We start from the raw sequence: 15,889 nt of genomic DNA on the forward strand, positions 1-15,889 counted from the left end.
TCGGGTAAAAGTTTAGACTTGTTTGCAGTGAGTATAGAATAATCCTGACTCATTTAGTCAGTTCACACACAAGGATCGACCTGCAGGTTTGTTGCAGAGGTGATTCACTGCCATCCAGTGGACAACAGCTGTAGTACCAAAGGAAAGGAAAGGGAACAAGAAAGGAAACGAAACCACCATCAACAAGAATAAATCAATTAAAGGGACGGTTCACGCAAATGAGACTAACTTAACTTGCTTCTATTAACTTCTACTTGTAGCTCTGGCTTTATTAACCCGGATTAAACAGCTATGGATTTTTGTTTGTGGCACTCAGAGCAAACAGTGTCCTGGTTACTCAAGGTACTCCACAAAACACAGTATTGTTTTCACTGGAGCTACTTTCAACAAAACAAATAGCCCCAGTGAAAACTGTCTGCATGTGTCTCAAAAGCCACTAACACAATATAAAATGACTATGTGAGCACATCTTTCAATATTAGCCAAGATCCTCTTGTACCATATACACCTACATGCTTAGTTGTCGTACTTCAGTGAAGACAATGAAAACATAATATGAACAATTTATTGAGATAATTCACTAGAAGTTGCTCAAACAACAAATAAATAAAGTTAAAAACCATTACACAAACCTCAGATCAAAAGTGCACATGCAACACATGTAAATATTAAACAAATTAAGACAAATTTGCACTCATATATACAGTAACCCTGAGTCTGTTCTTGCCCCAAATTCTAAAATCTCAACATGCTTTAAAGGTTTATCTGGTAAACGTTACGGCAATGCAATTCATACGCAGCAGGTGGAGCAGGAGATTGGGGTTTTTTTTGTTTTTTTTGTTTGTTTTTTTTTTTTTTTTTTTAAAGGTGGCACGTCATGGCTGCTACAAACCCTTCCTACATGCTCAGGTGCAAACAGTCACCTTCATCAGTGAGAACTGTCTGTGACAAGTAGAAGCATATTTGAAGTTTTCTGCAGAGGCTTCACATGTTCTTCTTCTGTCTCATCTCGGGCACCTGTCTTCAGCACTGCGAGAGAAAAATGTGAACAACTGAATCTTTAACTATATCTATAACAATAAACAGAATTTAAGAGGATATAAAATGCTAGTAGTGCATCATAATGGTAATGACCTTAGTTTCTGACAGTATGGTTGGTGACAGTAGTGAGCTCTGATGAATCAAAGTCTGTGGAGTGTTGAGATGCTGCCTCGTGGGGCATCTGGAACAGTATGAGTGAGAGATGAAGAACGACCACCATGATAAACTACAAAACAACGTAACAACAAGTTATTTTCTGTGCAGGTGTTTGAGCAACTGACCAGAACTGGAGGAGCCATGAAGAGGTAATTGAAGGGGTAGTGCAGCAGGTTGATGCAGGTGGAGGAGTAAAGATCTGCATAACGCATCAGCTGGCTGGCAAACAGCGTCTGTCTGGAGCCGCTGCGCAGGAGGCTGCCCATCTGGCCGTAGGACATGTCCAGTCTGTAGTTCAGCACCTGCAAGCACAAACAAATAGCCACATCAGAAACAAAGCCTGGACAGAGTGTAAGAAGACAAGAAAACAATTTGAAACACCACTGCTCAGTTTAATGACAGACATCCTGTTTTTTGTTTCTGCTGCAATAACGCATTCTGAAATTATTACCATCGTATCGTCATACCAAATGTTCTGTAACATCTTGATGCGTTTACAGTGAAGCTGTTTTTGGGCAGTTTAAACGTACTCAGCAATAAGAGAGAAACAGGACAACCTATTAAAATTGATTAAGTTAAAATAACTGCTGAAGCACCTCCTCTGGCTATTTGTCTATTTACTGAAGATCTGCCTCATGTGTGACTACCTTCATTCGGGTGTGAATGCCGCTGATGTCGGGACACTCTCGACTGTCGCTGTCCAGGTGCCTTCAAACCACAAACACAGAGGACAGTTAACAGCTGCTGCGTCACATCATGTAACACTGTTGTACTTCATGTAGAAAGTTAACAAGAAAATGCTAAAATCATGGCAGCAATTGTTATTAGACTTAACTGAATGCTAAATAAATGTCTTTTTTTGCAGTTTAAATCAGACACTGCAAAATATCACCAACCCTTTAAAAGATTTGTTCGTTTCCGACAAATATTTTGGAAGAAAAAGTGATTGATTTCTTTATCATTTAGGTATCGAGTGCTGATGATGAATGACTTATTTGTTGTTTGTGAATCATTAACACATGATCCACAACCATCCTGAACAGGTTGCATTTTTCATGCCCTGCAGTAGATACATTTACAAATTATGAATCACTAAAAGTTTTCTTGACTATGAAATAATGTTAATTATTTGACACTTAGCTCTTAGAGTACTAATAATAAATCATAGATTATAATGTATTCATTGATTCCACACAAACTCATTATTAATTCATGAACCATCTGTTTACAAAGGGCTTATAAATAAGTGTTAATTATGTCAGAATAAAGTCCAGATGGAAATAAACTCACTTGTAAAGTTCAGCTAAGAAGGCATCGAGACGTTTCAGCTCCTCAAATAGATCTGAAAACCAAGAAAGCCATCACGACTTTGAATCCAACCAAAACCATCACGATAGCACAACGGCACGATGTTGTCAATTCATTCTTACTTTTCTTCTCCTCCCACACGTGCAGCTCCTTGGTGAGCTCCGGTACGACCAGAAAAGTCTTCCAGCCCTGACGTTTCTTAGATTTGAGGATGTCGCCAAAGATGTGGTCTCCAACGTAGAGAATGTTCTTACCTTTGACATCCAGCAGATCACAGACGATGTCAGAGGATCCTGCAACCAGGAAATACAAAATGAAACAACATGGATGAGAAATTAAATTATAAGAATGTACAAATAGACCCACATCACATGTACACATAAAAACACACATGCATACAGAGACTAAAAAAGGTCATAATAATTTAACAACTGAATATCTAGTTGTGAAAATTAGCAACTACAAAATATTTAATGTTGAAATTTGAGTAACAATTAATTCATAGCATTGAAATAATGTTCTTTTAAAAAAAAACATCTTCGTCCATGTGTTTGAATTCCCATTTTAGAAATTAAAATTTTTCCAAGTTCAAACTGCACAAAACTCAATTGAAAGTAATTGAGGTGTTTACGGTTCACAAACTCGAACACACAACACAACAACATTTCCATTGTTGAAAACTTAAATTAAAACTATATTCAAGTTGCTACAATTCTTTTGGTCATTTTTGAATTGGAAAATTCTAGTCCCAGCCTAAAAAAATCTCATTAAATTTTACTGGTTAAATTAAGACACCAAAATTCAAGATGTAAAATTTAAACTTGAACATCTAGCTGCAGGATATCTACAGACCTTTGTCCTATCAGGTGACGTTCTGTCAGTCACATGATCCAAGAAAAAGAAAAAACTCAGAAGAGGGAGTGGAAACCCCAGACATTTTGCATCTTTTTTTTTCACTACTTGAAGACCTTCTGGAGAGAGTGGACTTCGAGCCACAGAAATGAAACTGGTTTTTAAATAAAATATTTCAGTATTTTAATCAATTCCGTTGTATTTAAATTTCAACACTAGGTATTTATTAGTGACTTTACAATTTAGCTACTTATAAAAATGTAAAACCTGAAGGCCTTTCTTTACTTCCTTACAATACACAATTATTTTCTAGGTGTGTGTGAAGAGTGAGAATGCACTTTGGAGTCTAATTATATTTCCTTATGTGTGATCTTAATTTCCAAACCCAAAACTTTACTCAAATTACAGTCACACCCTAATAATAAACATGTGGGAGTCAAGACCCATGTGCTGCACTATTTTCTTAAAGCCTCATTGACCTTCTGCCTGGTAAACTACATACCTAATAGGGCAAAACTGGACATATGAATAATCACCTAGTGTGTTAAAAACTGCACTGGGGTAAGTATTCTCCTTTACCATTCAGTGTTGAATTTACCCGTCTATCTCAGCTCTCATTTCTAAGGCTTAAATACTCAAAACTGTTCAGAGCAACTAAAGAAGAAAGAAGCGTTCTTTCACTTTGCTTAATCACAGTAAAAGTAATGAACTGCTTCTACAACTCATACTAAGTACACTGAATCTCACCTCCAGAGTACACAGTTCCATGCTGGAGGTCGCCTGTGTAAGTCCCAATCCGAAGCTTTCCCGTGTCCTGTGTCCGAAATACAACGTATTATTTGAAAGTTTCTGTTGGTCAACATTAATATGTAAATCTGCAGTACGACAGACTCTTTCATACCGTGTCCACTTGTCTCAGCACAGTCCCCTCTGCGAAGAACAGCGGCTTTTTGGTGTCCACAACGACGAGGTCGAAGAAGGAACGCCAGGACTTTTTCGGACTTCCAGACTAGATTGAAGAATAAATTAAATTCACATGAGTTGTGATATTTTCCAAAAACTTAAATCAAAATGAAAACGGACTTACCTTAGTATTACTTTCAAGCAGATATTTCATGATGGCCTTGATGGAGAAGGCAAAAAAAACATGTTGTTAGAATAAATTTGAACAACTCTACTTTATTTTCCTATAATTTGTGTGTTTAGTGACGGTACAAGACACTTTTATATGCTCACCTCAGTGTAGCTGTAGTCACTGTTGGTGGCAAGAAAGACCTTGGCCACCTCTTTAATCCGAGTCAAGAGCACAGAAAGATTTGCCTGGAATGAAAACATTTGTCCATTCAAGATTTCAACCATTTTTTGTCAAAAATAAAATAAAATTGGTGCTTCATGATGGCAGTTAACTCACATCTTGGATAACGTATTTCTCCAAATTCTTGATAGTTCGTTCTTTCAGGATTCCCTACACAGCACACAGATATCACATTTAATATACAGACAAAGTATGATTACAAGTAGACACGTTCATCTGTAGTATTTCCTATATAAGTCTCAGTATAAATTTTGTTAGTTAACCGTATCGTGAATGAAGTCCATCGCATCTCGGACATTCTGAAACATGCTTCTGTAGGACATAAACAAGTCGCCGTGCTGGTAACCTTTCAGGAGGCTGGAAGACATTTAACAGCAGAGAAAGACAGTTGGAAGTTTGTGGGAACAAGAAGGAACAGAAGGAACCTGGGACAACGAACAGACAAACTCATGGAGGTAATAAAACTCACTTTGTGTATCTGGTGCATCTGGTGAAGAAGTCCACAAGGCAGGCGTAGAGATAAGTCTCTGCAGGGTCCATGGAAACACAGGGCGGTCGGTTAACATTTTTAATTTGCTTATATCATATATAAGCTTACTTTTTTTGATTTGTTTTAAAATTCTGACAAATAAAGTATTAATTTATTAATGGAAATACACAGTAAAGTATAACTGAAATTTATGATGACTGTAATTTTCCACCTGACAGATTGAAGAGTGTGTTCAGAATATAAAAGCGGTCAGTGTCATCTCTTTGAATGAATTTGTTGGGGTAGTAGTTGTGAATGTCTTCTCTGTTGAACACAAACATAATAAAAGTCAGTATACAAAAGCACACACATAAGTGATAAATAAATTTAAATCTCAGGGCCATAAAAACAACTCTTCATAAGGTCTTGTGATTAAAAGCATCAAGATTTAGATTTAGATTCAGATTAAGATTCAGAATACTTTATTAATCCCTGAGGGGAAATTCATTTCTACAATCTAACCCATCCATATAAAGAGTAAAAAAAGTAAATAAAAAGTACATCAGCTGACATCAGCAGTCAAACATCAACAACAACATGCCAGTGACAACACACAGATCAGCAGCATGCTACAACAGAGACCAAGAGACCAAGACCCCACTCTGGCTCTCTCCAGACGCCCCATGTGTGTGTAGGCTTCCATGAGGAGCCAGGTGAAAAAGAAATTAAGAAATTTACCAGCCGGATTATGCATTCAGAGCATTTAGTAGCCTGATAGCAGAAGGAATGAAGGATTTTGCATTGCGATTAGTTTTCCGTTCAGGCACATAATTACACCGGCCTGAGGGCATAACTGAAAATTCTTTGGAAAGCACGATCATACACAAGTATTTAACAATTTCCTCAAAATTCTACAGAACTAGAATTAAATGTACTAATAGTAACACTTAAATGCTATTTGAAAAAATTTGCCTGTTAAACATGTTTTATTTTTTTATATTCATCTTCATCCTTTCTCTCTGTCTTCCTCCCTGTTTTTGTCTGCCCTTACCTGAGCTCCAAAATTCACAGGTAAAGAAGTCCATTACAAAGTAGCAGTACAAGAGAGAGTGTGCCAAAAAAGTTTAAACTTTACCCTTTGAGGAAGTGGAAGCCGTGACTGCAGACTAAAATGTTCCCATTCGAGTCCACCTTCAGGAGGTTCCCGTATGTGGTGTCAATCACTAAACCGCTAAAGGTGGAAAAGAAAAAAGAGGGAAAAGCAAAATGAGAACAAGGTTATCAGGACATGACCTGAGAGATGTTTTGTGCTTATTTTATACCAACTTCTGGCTTTATGATGTAATTTCAAAATGTTTGAAATCTTTTTTTTTTGTTTGTTTGTTTTTTTTTTTGTTTTAATTATTAATGTTTTTGTGTCTGTGGACCCCAATAGAAAACAAGATAGTTCATTTCATGGGGGTTATCCTTAAATTTAGAAATAAAATAAATTGCTGTGTGTTGCTGATTACATCATCTGTACAATGTAATGACTTATTCCTGAATCTTCAGTTACAGAGGCAGATTTAAGAACAAACCGTGTGGGGAAGCTGGGGTCGTATGTGTAGCGGAGAAGCTCATGCGGGTATCCAATAGACACCATTCTGTCTCTTATCAGCTCAAAGCCCAGGCTCTCGTAGTCAGGAGACTTGTATGCTGCAAATAAACACAGAAACACAGAAAAAACATTTGCACAAAGCCAGTATATCTTGTGCGGCCTGTTCAAGAGAGAATTGTGAATCCAGAATGAAAAATTCAACACCACAGAGTTCAGTCACAGAAAGACCTTAGTCTTTTCTACGCCGTTACGTACCTGCCAGCGTGTAGTCCATGTCAAAGCCATAGCATTTGATGTTTTCCAGCGTCAGACTTCGGTTAACAAACACCCTGTGATCAAGAGCACAACACAAACACAGCTGAAGTCTGCAGACGCATGGCCAGGAGAAGATGTTTAGTTTGAGGACAGGACCTCAGACATGTAATGTTTTGGATTCGTTGCACAATCCATGTCTGTGGTGGATTTGTCTGAATGAGGTTTCATAAGGTTCACTGTGTTGCAGCAGCACATGCTCAGGTCTTTGCTTATCAGCCTGTTGCATTAATTCTACCCAAAGGCTGCGCTCATGCAGGGCAAAAGTCATGTAAGGTGAAGGGGCCTTTTTTTTGTTGTAGATTTTTTGCTTTTCTGTGATATTGATCTGTATCCTCATGGTTGATTTAATGGCTCTTTTCCCATCACTGAAACTTTTTTTTTTTAATTAAGGAACTCCATCTACAATTCACTTGGAGGAAAGCCCAGTTGGGCTTAGAGAGATCCCCAATAAAAAAAAAATCAAATCAAATCAAACACTTCGACCTCAGTTACCGTGTTCTGGTTTTGGCTATTTCCTCCCCCACAAATTCCCCACAGCGGGGGTGGAGCTGGGTGGAGCCTAGAGATGTTATCACAGTCCTCACCTATCTCCACCACTGTTTCAAATGACAGCCAATTACCAGCAGAGTATCCAATAAAAAAAATTTTTTTTTTTAAAAAGAGCCATTATGTGTTTGTACAGACTGGTGTAACTGTACGTGGTTTCCTGTATTACCCGTTCCAAGATGCTCCTCTTTATCAGTGACACCCTGACAGAGGCAGAGAGGCCTATCTGCAGCACGTCCAGTCTGGATGGCTCCATCTCAACACTGCCTGACACTTCATACATATAGAGTTGCTGTAAATAATTTACCTGCAAGCTCTTGTTTTGTGAGCGTGTTGCTGCAGAGCATCAAGGTTCTTTCTCCTGAGATCAATCCAGCAAATAAAAGCTGGCGAGGAGAGGGTGAATCTGATGCTGGAGCACTCACAGAGGAGGGGGGCTACTGGTTTCAATATCTACTGGTTAAAATATTTAGTGATAAGGTACAAACCTTCAAGGCATAGAAGCAGGGGAGGAGTGTTAGACAGTAGAGACTGGTGGAGAATAGACCATTATTATTATTGTCTCATTTGTAATTGTTATTGTAACATCAGAGAAAATAATATCTGAATACTAATATGTTTAAAAAAATATAGAAAGAAGCATTCTCTGGACCTGGAGTTTACAAAAGATGAACATGAGCAAACTCAACTCAAAACTAACGAATTCTTAACTTCGTGTTGAGCATGTGAGCTGAGGTGTCTTAAGTTGGTGCTGTTGTTAACTTCTGAGTATATATGTGATATTACCTTCAAATAAATGAACTCACTTTTGGTCAAAGCCTCTCTTCACCCTGGGCCCATCAGGGGAGCTGCTGGGGGTTGTGTCCATTGCATCCATTGGTATCTGCAAACTGTAAACGAAGCTTTTGTCCTGCTCCCGTGACTTATGTGCACACGCAACTGTTCTGCGGTCAGTCATTGGAGGGGCATTTAAATCACCAAATTTACACACTTGAAGGCGTGGACCTGTGTGTTGTTTTCAGTTTTGCAACGGTGGCTCAAACTCCTCCCTGTGACTTTTCTTTTTTTTTTTTTTTTAACTACTTGGTGATGTCAACTGCTGCGGAGTACGCGGATCCGGCCTCTCGACTTCTGCATTTGTCCCAAACTAGTCGTGCAACACGTTTAGCTTTGAACGAGTAGATTGTGTTATCAGAGGCGCACACATGTGTCGCGGCTGCACGCCTGCGTAACTGGTTGGAGTTTCCGCGGTGACTGTCAGTCCCGCTGCGACATCAAAGCAGAAAAAAGGTTCCAGATATTTAAATGATTCGTGTGGGTTTTAGTTTCAGCAAAAGCGGAATCATAAACGTGATATCAGCAACATTTGCGTAAAAAGGAGTTAGAGAGCAAACCCGAAACACCAACATGTCTCATTAAAAACCTCTACAGTGTTGTCAAGAGCAGAATGCAACCAAAAGTCAGTGTGATCTCTGTGTGCATTAATATTCAGTTACACCAATATTACCTAGACACACATACAGGGTTAACGGTCTCCCTGAAGAGAAATACAGGTGACATAGAGGAGTCTTTCTTATTGCTCATTACACACTGATTTAAAGGCCTCACTTCCCAGTACCATGAGTTCTTCTTATTAAAGTTTGTCCTGTAAGTTCTTGTGTGCTGGGACTTTAATGTGCACATTACACCTATACTATACTCGCCTACATAGTAGCTATTACACAGGCAGAAATGCTTGTCAGTGTTCAATTATTAAATATTATAGTAATAGATTATAATAGTTGGAATGTGTGAGCATCATTTCATTGTTACAGCTGGTCAAGGTAATTTTAACTACTTTACTGTACTGTATATACTTTATTTTTTGTATTTTATAAGATTATGCTATGATTTGTGTATAAAAATATTGATTGTAAAGTAACTAGTGGCCTAACTACAGCTGGCAAATAATGTGGTGAAGTAAAGAATACAATATTTGTGTGAGAAATGAATAGAAGTATAAAGTTGCATTAAATTGAAATATTCACATAAAGTACAAGTACCTCAAAACTGAGTAAATGTATTTAGTTATATTCCACCACTGCTTTTCCAGTAGCAGCTAAACACACATTTCTTGTAGATAAACACACAATGCAAATGTGACCACCCCTCACTTTAGGCGATTTGTGCTGCAGGCAGCTTGAAGTTTATGTAACTGGTCACTGGATGTTCAGATGCCTATCTGTGTAGCCAGAGGTTAAACACGCAGACCCCACTGATAACCTCCCGGGCCAAACCTTGTTTCAAGCTAAAAGGACAAAGATGAACAGACTTGTCTGTCCACTGCCTCTAATAGCCACTTTAAAGTTCAATAATAGGGGATCACCACTAACATAAGAACACAAACACACACTGTGAGGATTCTAGTGGACAGAAAAACAGGACAAGTCATAAAAGACAGCAGAGTCACATTTTAATCTCATGGTATAGGACATATGGTCAGTCTGACATGAAGTGACTTCTTCTTCTACATATTTTCCAGCTTATTTGAACATGGTGAATATAATCAGAATTTGGTCTCACATGTTATGGTTTCGCTGAGTTTTGCTGGGTCAGTGGATTTATCCTTTGATTCTCCAGATTTGCAGTGCATCCTCTCAAACTCCGCAGCGATCTCCAGGGCTGTGCGATTCTTGGTCTCAGGGACGTTGAACCTCACATACAGCCCACAGGCGGTGCAGAAGATCAGGAAAATGAGAAAGCAGAAGTAATCCAGATACTCCTGGAAAGAAAGGAATTTGAAGGCCATGTGTGAGTCAGTGAGAGTGATGCATTTAATCTCAATTCACCTGTCTGATCACTCCTATCCACTGGCCTCTGGTAAAAACATGCAAAACTTTACAGAGAAAACAATGTGCTTACCACTATGATTGGGAAGAGCATTCCCAGCACAAACAGGCCTGTCCAGTTGATAGTGCAAGCGATGGTGTATCCAGCTGATTTAAATGACTGAGTAAAGATTTCTCCTGGAAGAGGAGCTGTAACTCCCGCTGAGGGGCAAGAACATTGGAGCGATTTATACACCTCAGTGTCGATTCAAAAGTGGAAAATGATTAAAATTGAAATCCTTGATAAATAAGCTAAGATCTCGAGTAATAAACATACCTGGTCCACTGGAAAAAAAGAATATGAATAAGAAAATAAGAACCATGCTGCAGTACGGCATCCAGGAAACCTGGGTCTGAGGAAAATACAAAGATGTGTTGGATTGCATACATTTATGAGGGATTTCAGTTGCAATCAGTCGTCACTCGTCATGCTTTAATCATCAAAATGTGCTGCGACCAGCGGCTGATGTTGTGGTGTCTCACTTGCAGGTACACAGTGATGGTGAGGAGAACCAGTGTTGCAGACATTCCCATGTATCCTCTGAACAGCAGGACTTTTTTCCCCATGTTCTCAATAATCATGAACTGCCAACATGAAAACAGTTTCACCAGCAAACCACATGGGGAAGCTCTAACTACACATTAGGACAGGCGTAGGCAGGAGGAAGTTTTTTTTTTCCATAACTGTTCTCCTAAATTGCTAAAAGAAATGTACAAAAAACACATTCATGTCAGGATGCGTAAAGGATATTACACTATAAAATCATTGACACTAATAGAACATAAAGCAGATATAAATCATGATGGGATATCAGTGAAATGAGACTTACACAAGCGACAGAGGTGGACAACTCACACAGCCCTGTTCCCAAAGCAGTGTAACGTAACTGCTGTTCTTGGATTCCTGCCGCACGAAACACATCAAAAGAATAAAAGTACACCTGGAAAGTAAACCCCAAAATAAAAGACTTTTAAAATGTAGACATGTTTACATCCTTTGTTTTGCTTTAGCATGCAGGGCAGGATGAAGTGGAGGGGAGCAGTATTTCACTCGTTTTCTATTTTTGAAAATAAATATTTTCAACTAATATTTAAAAAGCATGATTGATGTGTGAGTTTTTTTGTTTGTTTGTTTGACTGTTACTAAACGTCACTGTTCACAAGTCTATTCATCATATCCATTTGAAAATGTAAAAAAAAAAAAAAAAAAACTTCCACATTCCTCCTGCTACATGCATGAGTATAAGTTTATTTATGTTTTGCTTGTGTTTTCTGGATTTCAACCCATTTGTCTTCAAGAGCACTTCAAGAGTGTTTTTTCCTCGAGTGCGTCCTGCAACTTTCCCTGAGACCACCCATTGCACCTATCTGTGTGACTTTGACGCTTCCAAATGTAAACACTAAAAGTCAGACAGAATCAATAGTCCTTGTGTTTGGGACATACAGGTCTAAAGCTGATCATTAATTCTGCACACTACATTATCTAAAGATAAAGAGGTGAAGTGTCAGATGATGCAAAGCATGTCCTGTATCTCAATGTACACTTAACAACATCTGCAAAAAAGAGCTTGGAGTGTGTTTCATCTAACTCACAGCGTTGATGCCACAGAGCTGCAGTGTGGTGAAGTACACAATGATGGTGAGGAGCTGCCAGCGGACTGTTCGGTTCTGAATCAGCTCCATCACTGAGTGGTTGTGGATGCTCTGCAGGGCAGCTTTCTCCTTCATCATCTCCTCCACCTCCGTGCTGTAGTCCTTGTTGCCCCATAACCTCTTTAAAGCTGAGGGAGCATGACAAAGCAGCAGATTTGGGTGGTGATAACACCACTTGACATCACAACAGTGTTAAGATCACAAACTTGGAAAAAGGTCTTACTTGTGGAAAAGATCCCACAAAGCTAAAAAAAGTGCTTCCTCACACCTTTGTCGCAGGCCAGGCGGTCTCCTCTGTCCAGGAGCAGGAAACGGGGCGACTCTGGCAGGAGGGGGAGGGTGGTGAGCTGAAGTAACGCAGTGAAGCCATTGAAACCAAGCAGCCACGGCCATCTCTGCTCTGTGCCGAGTAACTCACTGCAAGGGCAACATCAGCTTAACATCATTCAATAGTGGAGCTATCCCACTGTTATACAATGATATGCATCCAAGCATACTCTGGTAAAGTGTTTTGTCAAGTTTAAAGGGACCCAAGTTGTGAAGTTGTAAGGGTTTATTACAATTTGGGTGTTATTTTTGGAGTTTTGCCATCATTCCTATCAATAATATAGTACTCAGCAGTATACCTGAGTTTTAAATCTCCCGTCTGTGGTGACTGGTCAACAGCAACTAGGAGCATGGTGGAAAAACCTAGGAGTAAAGTTTCTGATGCTCCAAGTAAAATCTTGGTGTTCAGAGGAAGGATTTCAGTCTAATAAAAGAAAGCGATCGACGGCGAGGACAAACACGGACTGGCGTGGCTTTTTCTTGTTGGACAGTGCTGAACAAAGAGAAGAGACTGAGGACAGACATGGATGTCGCCTTACTGCTCTTAGACAGGTTGGCATCTGTAAAATATTTGGAGTAGGCATATATAATTATTACACTTACTCTACCTAAATAATGAATTATTATCTTGGAACTGTGGAAGTGTGTTTGTGTAATTACTCTCACTGCCAGAGGGGGGAGACAAAAGTTAACACTACAGGTTCCCAAAAAAAAAAAAAAAACAACACAGATGTAAACCTCATGGTGGTGCCAGAGGAAAAGTCAGGTGATCACCACAATCAGCAGGATTCATTGTTGGGGAACATGGATGTCTGTGCAAAATTTGATGGCAATCTATCCAATAGGGGCAGCTGTGGCTCAGGAGGTGGAGTGGGTCGTCCCACTAATTAGAGGGTCGGTGGTTCAATCCCGGCTCCTCCAGTCTGCGTGTCGAAGTGTCCTTCGGCAAGATACTGAACCTCACCTTGCCCCTGACGGCTGTTCCATCAGTGTGTGACTGTGATGTATGAATGTGTGGGTGAAGGGGTGAATGTGGCAAGTATTGTAAAGCGCTTTGAGTGGTGAGTAAGACTAGAAAAGTATAAAATAGTCCATTTAAAAAAGTCCATTTACCATTCAATAGTTGTTGAGATTTTTCAATCTGGACCAAAGTGATGTGACTAATCCAACAATGGCTATCCTTTAACCCATCCTTTCATTAGGACCCTAAAGTGTTCAAGAATGTTTGCTGTTATTTTCTCCTTGACATTTTGCAGTGATCATTATATAAACTTAGCTTGTTTCTATAGATATGACCTTTTAACATGAAAATGGTTTCAGTGATGATTCATGTGAATGATTTACAAAACTTGTCAACCACCAGATATTTTGTCACACTGTTTATTCCAGGAAGACAATGTTGCAAATCAGTGAGCAGCTTTATGGCAATATTGGATTCACAACACTTTTGCATCAATGCACAAGGCATTGATCTTGCAGGTCTTTAATTCAGTAGATTACCCCCAAAACAGCCATTGTCTATGTTTAAATTGTTTGCCAATTGAGTTTCAATAAAATGTACAATAATGTATGTATTGTACAAAGAAGACACCATGGTCTGTCCACATGTGAGCTGTCATTTGAGCTGACCACCACCTGACCCTTTGACCCCCCTAACAACAACATATGTGAGGCTGGACTCCTCACCTGATCCCGAGCAGCTGACCACTGAACTTCCCCAAGGAGATGAAGGTAGCAACAGTCACACCCACCATCCCTCGCAGCCTCTTGGGGGCACATTCAACGAGGTACACTGTGTGAGCTGAGAGACTGACTCCTAGAGGCATACACAAGGGAATCATACATTCTCAGTGCAGTCAATAACGATCAATAACTGGGTGAGAAATGACCCAGAGAACTTAGAAATATAATAGTCACAAGTACAAATAGAAATCGATTGTCTGCATGGTTAAATTGGAAGCCAAGAGTGATGGGGAAAAAACAGATTTAATAGCTTCCTCAGACAGTAGATTTACCTGAATTGATGCCATAGAGAAATCGTCCCACCATGATCATCTCAAAGGACATGGCTTTCCGACTCAAGAGCATCAACAGAGCTCCAAATATAGCCACAAAATTGTTTAACAGAAGGCATTGTTTTCTGTTGGACAGGGAGAAAGAGACTTCAATGTTTGAGCCTGAAGTCATTGTTAAAAAAAAAACCCCAAAGAAACAGGAAACCTGAGCTAAAAAATGAATTTAGTTTGTGTCTTTTCTGTTCATGTACTAACCTGCCATATTTTGAGATCAGTCGACCCGCTACCAGTGACCCCAGTAACCCCCCGATGCAGAAAATGGACACAGTGAAGGACCAGATGAGAGAGACCTGCCACTGCTCCAAGGCGACACTGTATCTCTGCAGGCACGTTCTGTTCACCAACTCCTTTATAAACTGCAAATATCACATGTACCGTTAGTCTCATTTTCATTTTAGTTAAAGCTTTATCATGTGAGTTTTGTCATGTTTTCTTTCTTTTTTTTTTCAGGTGCCATATAGTTGTCTTTATAGTTGATGTGGAAAGTATTAATAGATTTTTACAAAAAAAAAACTTGTAAATCACAAATGTGTTGACATACTACTATGATTTTTGTAGTAAAGTAGTTCTACTTACATCAGAGGGGGAAGTCATCACAGATATAGAGAATCCATACTGAAACGTCCCTCCAATGCCAGAGACAAAAATGGCAGCGATCACAACAGGGCAATCTAGCTGCAGAAATTAAGCAGGTTTGACAAATCAAAGCACATTTTCGTTTAATATTAAATAACAAATTCTACTTTTCCATTAAAACATTTCCCAAAGCTTACAGTTGTCAGTGTCTGTGTTGAATTATTTATGTTGATTCTGCAAGTTGCAGTTACAGCAAGCACTCAGAGTGTTTAATTAAATGTAGTATCTGGGTTATTTTTTTTTATTTAATAGAGCTCGCTCCGAACCGTGGCAGTCGCACATGTATCCAAGCAGAACAAATGTGAGGTAGACGCTTAAAATAATTAAAAAATGTACCCACCAGGAGCATTAAGTGCTGCAACATGACTGGAGTCTGGTCATTGTCATTTCTGGAGTCTTTACAAATCATTCACACTTTAAACTGCTGCTGCAGACATTTAAACTCTGCACTGAAATGATTAACTTTCTATTCAGGCCAAATGTAACGCAGGATGACAAAGCAACCACCATGTTTGGTAAGTGTGTGTATGTGTGTGAGTGTGTGTCAGTTATGTTTGTGCAGGTAGATGAGCTGTGTGGATGTGGTTTCTGTTTGCTTAAGGATTTTGCCCAACGATGATGAAAGACCTAGGACAGATCATACGAAAGGAGAGTTATTTATTGTCCTGCGTTCTATATAAAGCCTGGGAAACTTGTATTCAACCAGTGAAACAGTGACTTCAACCTCCTGGA

General features: G+C 39.2%; 2 protein-coding genes across 4 annotated transcripts; both read right to left on the minus strand.

The window, feature by feature from the left end:
- Positions 1-444: 444 nt before the first annotated feature.
- LOC111234169 (cytosolic purine 5'-nucleotidase-like) lies at positions 445-8,701 on the minus strand. 2 transcript variants are annotated; one of them, XM_022762120.1, is made up of 19 exons: positions 8,591-8,609; positions 8,386-8,489; positions 6,994-7,067; positions 6,719-6,836; positions 6,277-6,372; positions 5,374-5,465; positions 5,142-5,199; positions 4,936-5,029; positions 4,769-4,822; positions 4,594-4,677; positions 4,445-4,480; positions 4,259-4,366; positions 4,105-4,171; positions 2,628-2,798; positions 2,488-2,539; positions 1,845-1,905; positions 1,323-1,499; positions 1,135-1,222; positions 445-1,029 (listed from the first exon to the last, which is right to left on the minus strand). In XM_022762120.1, the coding sequence occupies exons 3-18, from the start codon at positions 7,010-7,012 to the stop codon at positions 1,136-1,138; spliced, it is 1,374 nt and encodes a 457-aa protein (XP_022617841.1). In that variant the 5' UTR covers positions 7,013-7,067; positions 8,386-8,489; positions 8,591-8,609; the 3' UTR covers positions 445-1,029; position 1,135. The 2 variants fall into 2 exon arrangements, with proteins under 2 accessions (XP_022617841.1, XP_022617840.1); XM_022762119.1 differs by having other exon boundaries at positions 8,386-8,701.
- Positions 8,702-10,029: 1,328 nt separating this feature from the next.
- On the minus strand, positions 10,030-15,574 carry LOC111234209 (solute carrier family 2, facilitated glucose transporter member 9-like). Of its 2 annotated transcripts, none has more exons than XM_022762172.1 (12): positions 15,498-15,574; positions 15,098-15,196; positions 14,717-14,877; positions 14,462-14,586; positions 14,133-14,262; positions 12,388-12,536; positions 12,060-12,247; positions 11,297-11,407; positions 10,950-11,051; positions 10,744-10,819; positions 10,501-10,628; positions 10,030-10,360 (listed from the first exon to the last, which is right to left on the minus strand). In XM_022762172.1, the coding sequence occupies exons 1-12, from the start codon at positions 15,564-15,566 to the stop codon at positions 10,145-10,147; spliced, it is 1,554 nt and encodes a 517-aa protein (XP_022617893.1). In that variant the 5' UTR covers positions 15,567-15,574; the 3' UTR covers positions 10,030-10,144. The 2 variants fall into 2 exon arrangements, with proteins under 2 accessions (XP_022617893.1, XP_022617895.1); XM_022762174.1 differs by having other exon boundaries at positions 15,098-15,192; positions 15,498-15,536.
- Positions 15,575-15,889: the final 315 nt, after the last annotated feature.

This window comes from Seriola dumerili, unplaced genomic scaffold (assembly GCF_002260705.1).
Source record: "Seriola dumerili isolate Sdu_G_001 unplaced genomic scaffold, Sdu_1.0 BDQW01000442.1, whole genome shotgun sequence".
NCBI classification, from domain to species: Eukaryota; Metazoa; Chordata; class Actinopteri; order Carangiformes; family Carangidae; genus Seriola; species Seriola dumerili.

What these genes read in the sequence shown, in the direction of transcription:
- LOC111234209 (XM_022762172.1), bottom strand. Translation starts at nt 15,566, where the DNA reads ATGATTTGTAAAGACTCCAGAAATGACAATGACCAGACTCCAGTCATG. An exon ending in GGTCAGCTGCTCGGGATCAG is followed by an intron (nt 12,537 to 14,132) that starts GTGAGGAGTCCA and finishes TTGCCCTTGCAG; the next exon opens with TGAGTTACTCGGCACAGAGC. An exon ending in AGCTCTGTGGCATCAACGCT is followed by an intron (nt 11,408 to 12,059) that starts GTGAGTTAGATG and finishes TTTACTTTCCAG; the next exon opens with GTGTACTTTTATTCTTTTGA.
- LOC111234169 (XM_022762119.1), bottom strand. An exon ending in GGCTTCCACTTCCTCAAAGG is followed by an intron (nt 5,466 to 6,276) that starts GTAAAGTTTAAA and finishes TGTGTTCAACAG; the next exon opens with AGAAGACATTCACAACTACT. An exon ending in TGCTTGAAAGTAATACTAAG is followed by an intron (nt 4,367 to 4,444) that starts GTAAGTCCGTTT and finishes TCTTCAATCTAG; the next exon opens with TCTGGAAGTCCGAAAAAGTC.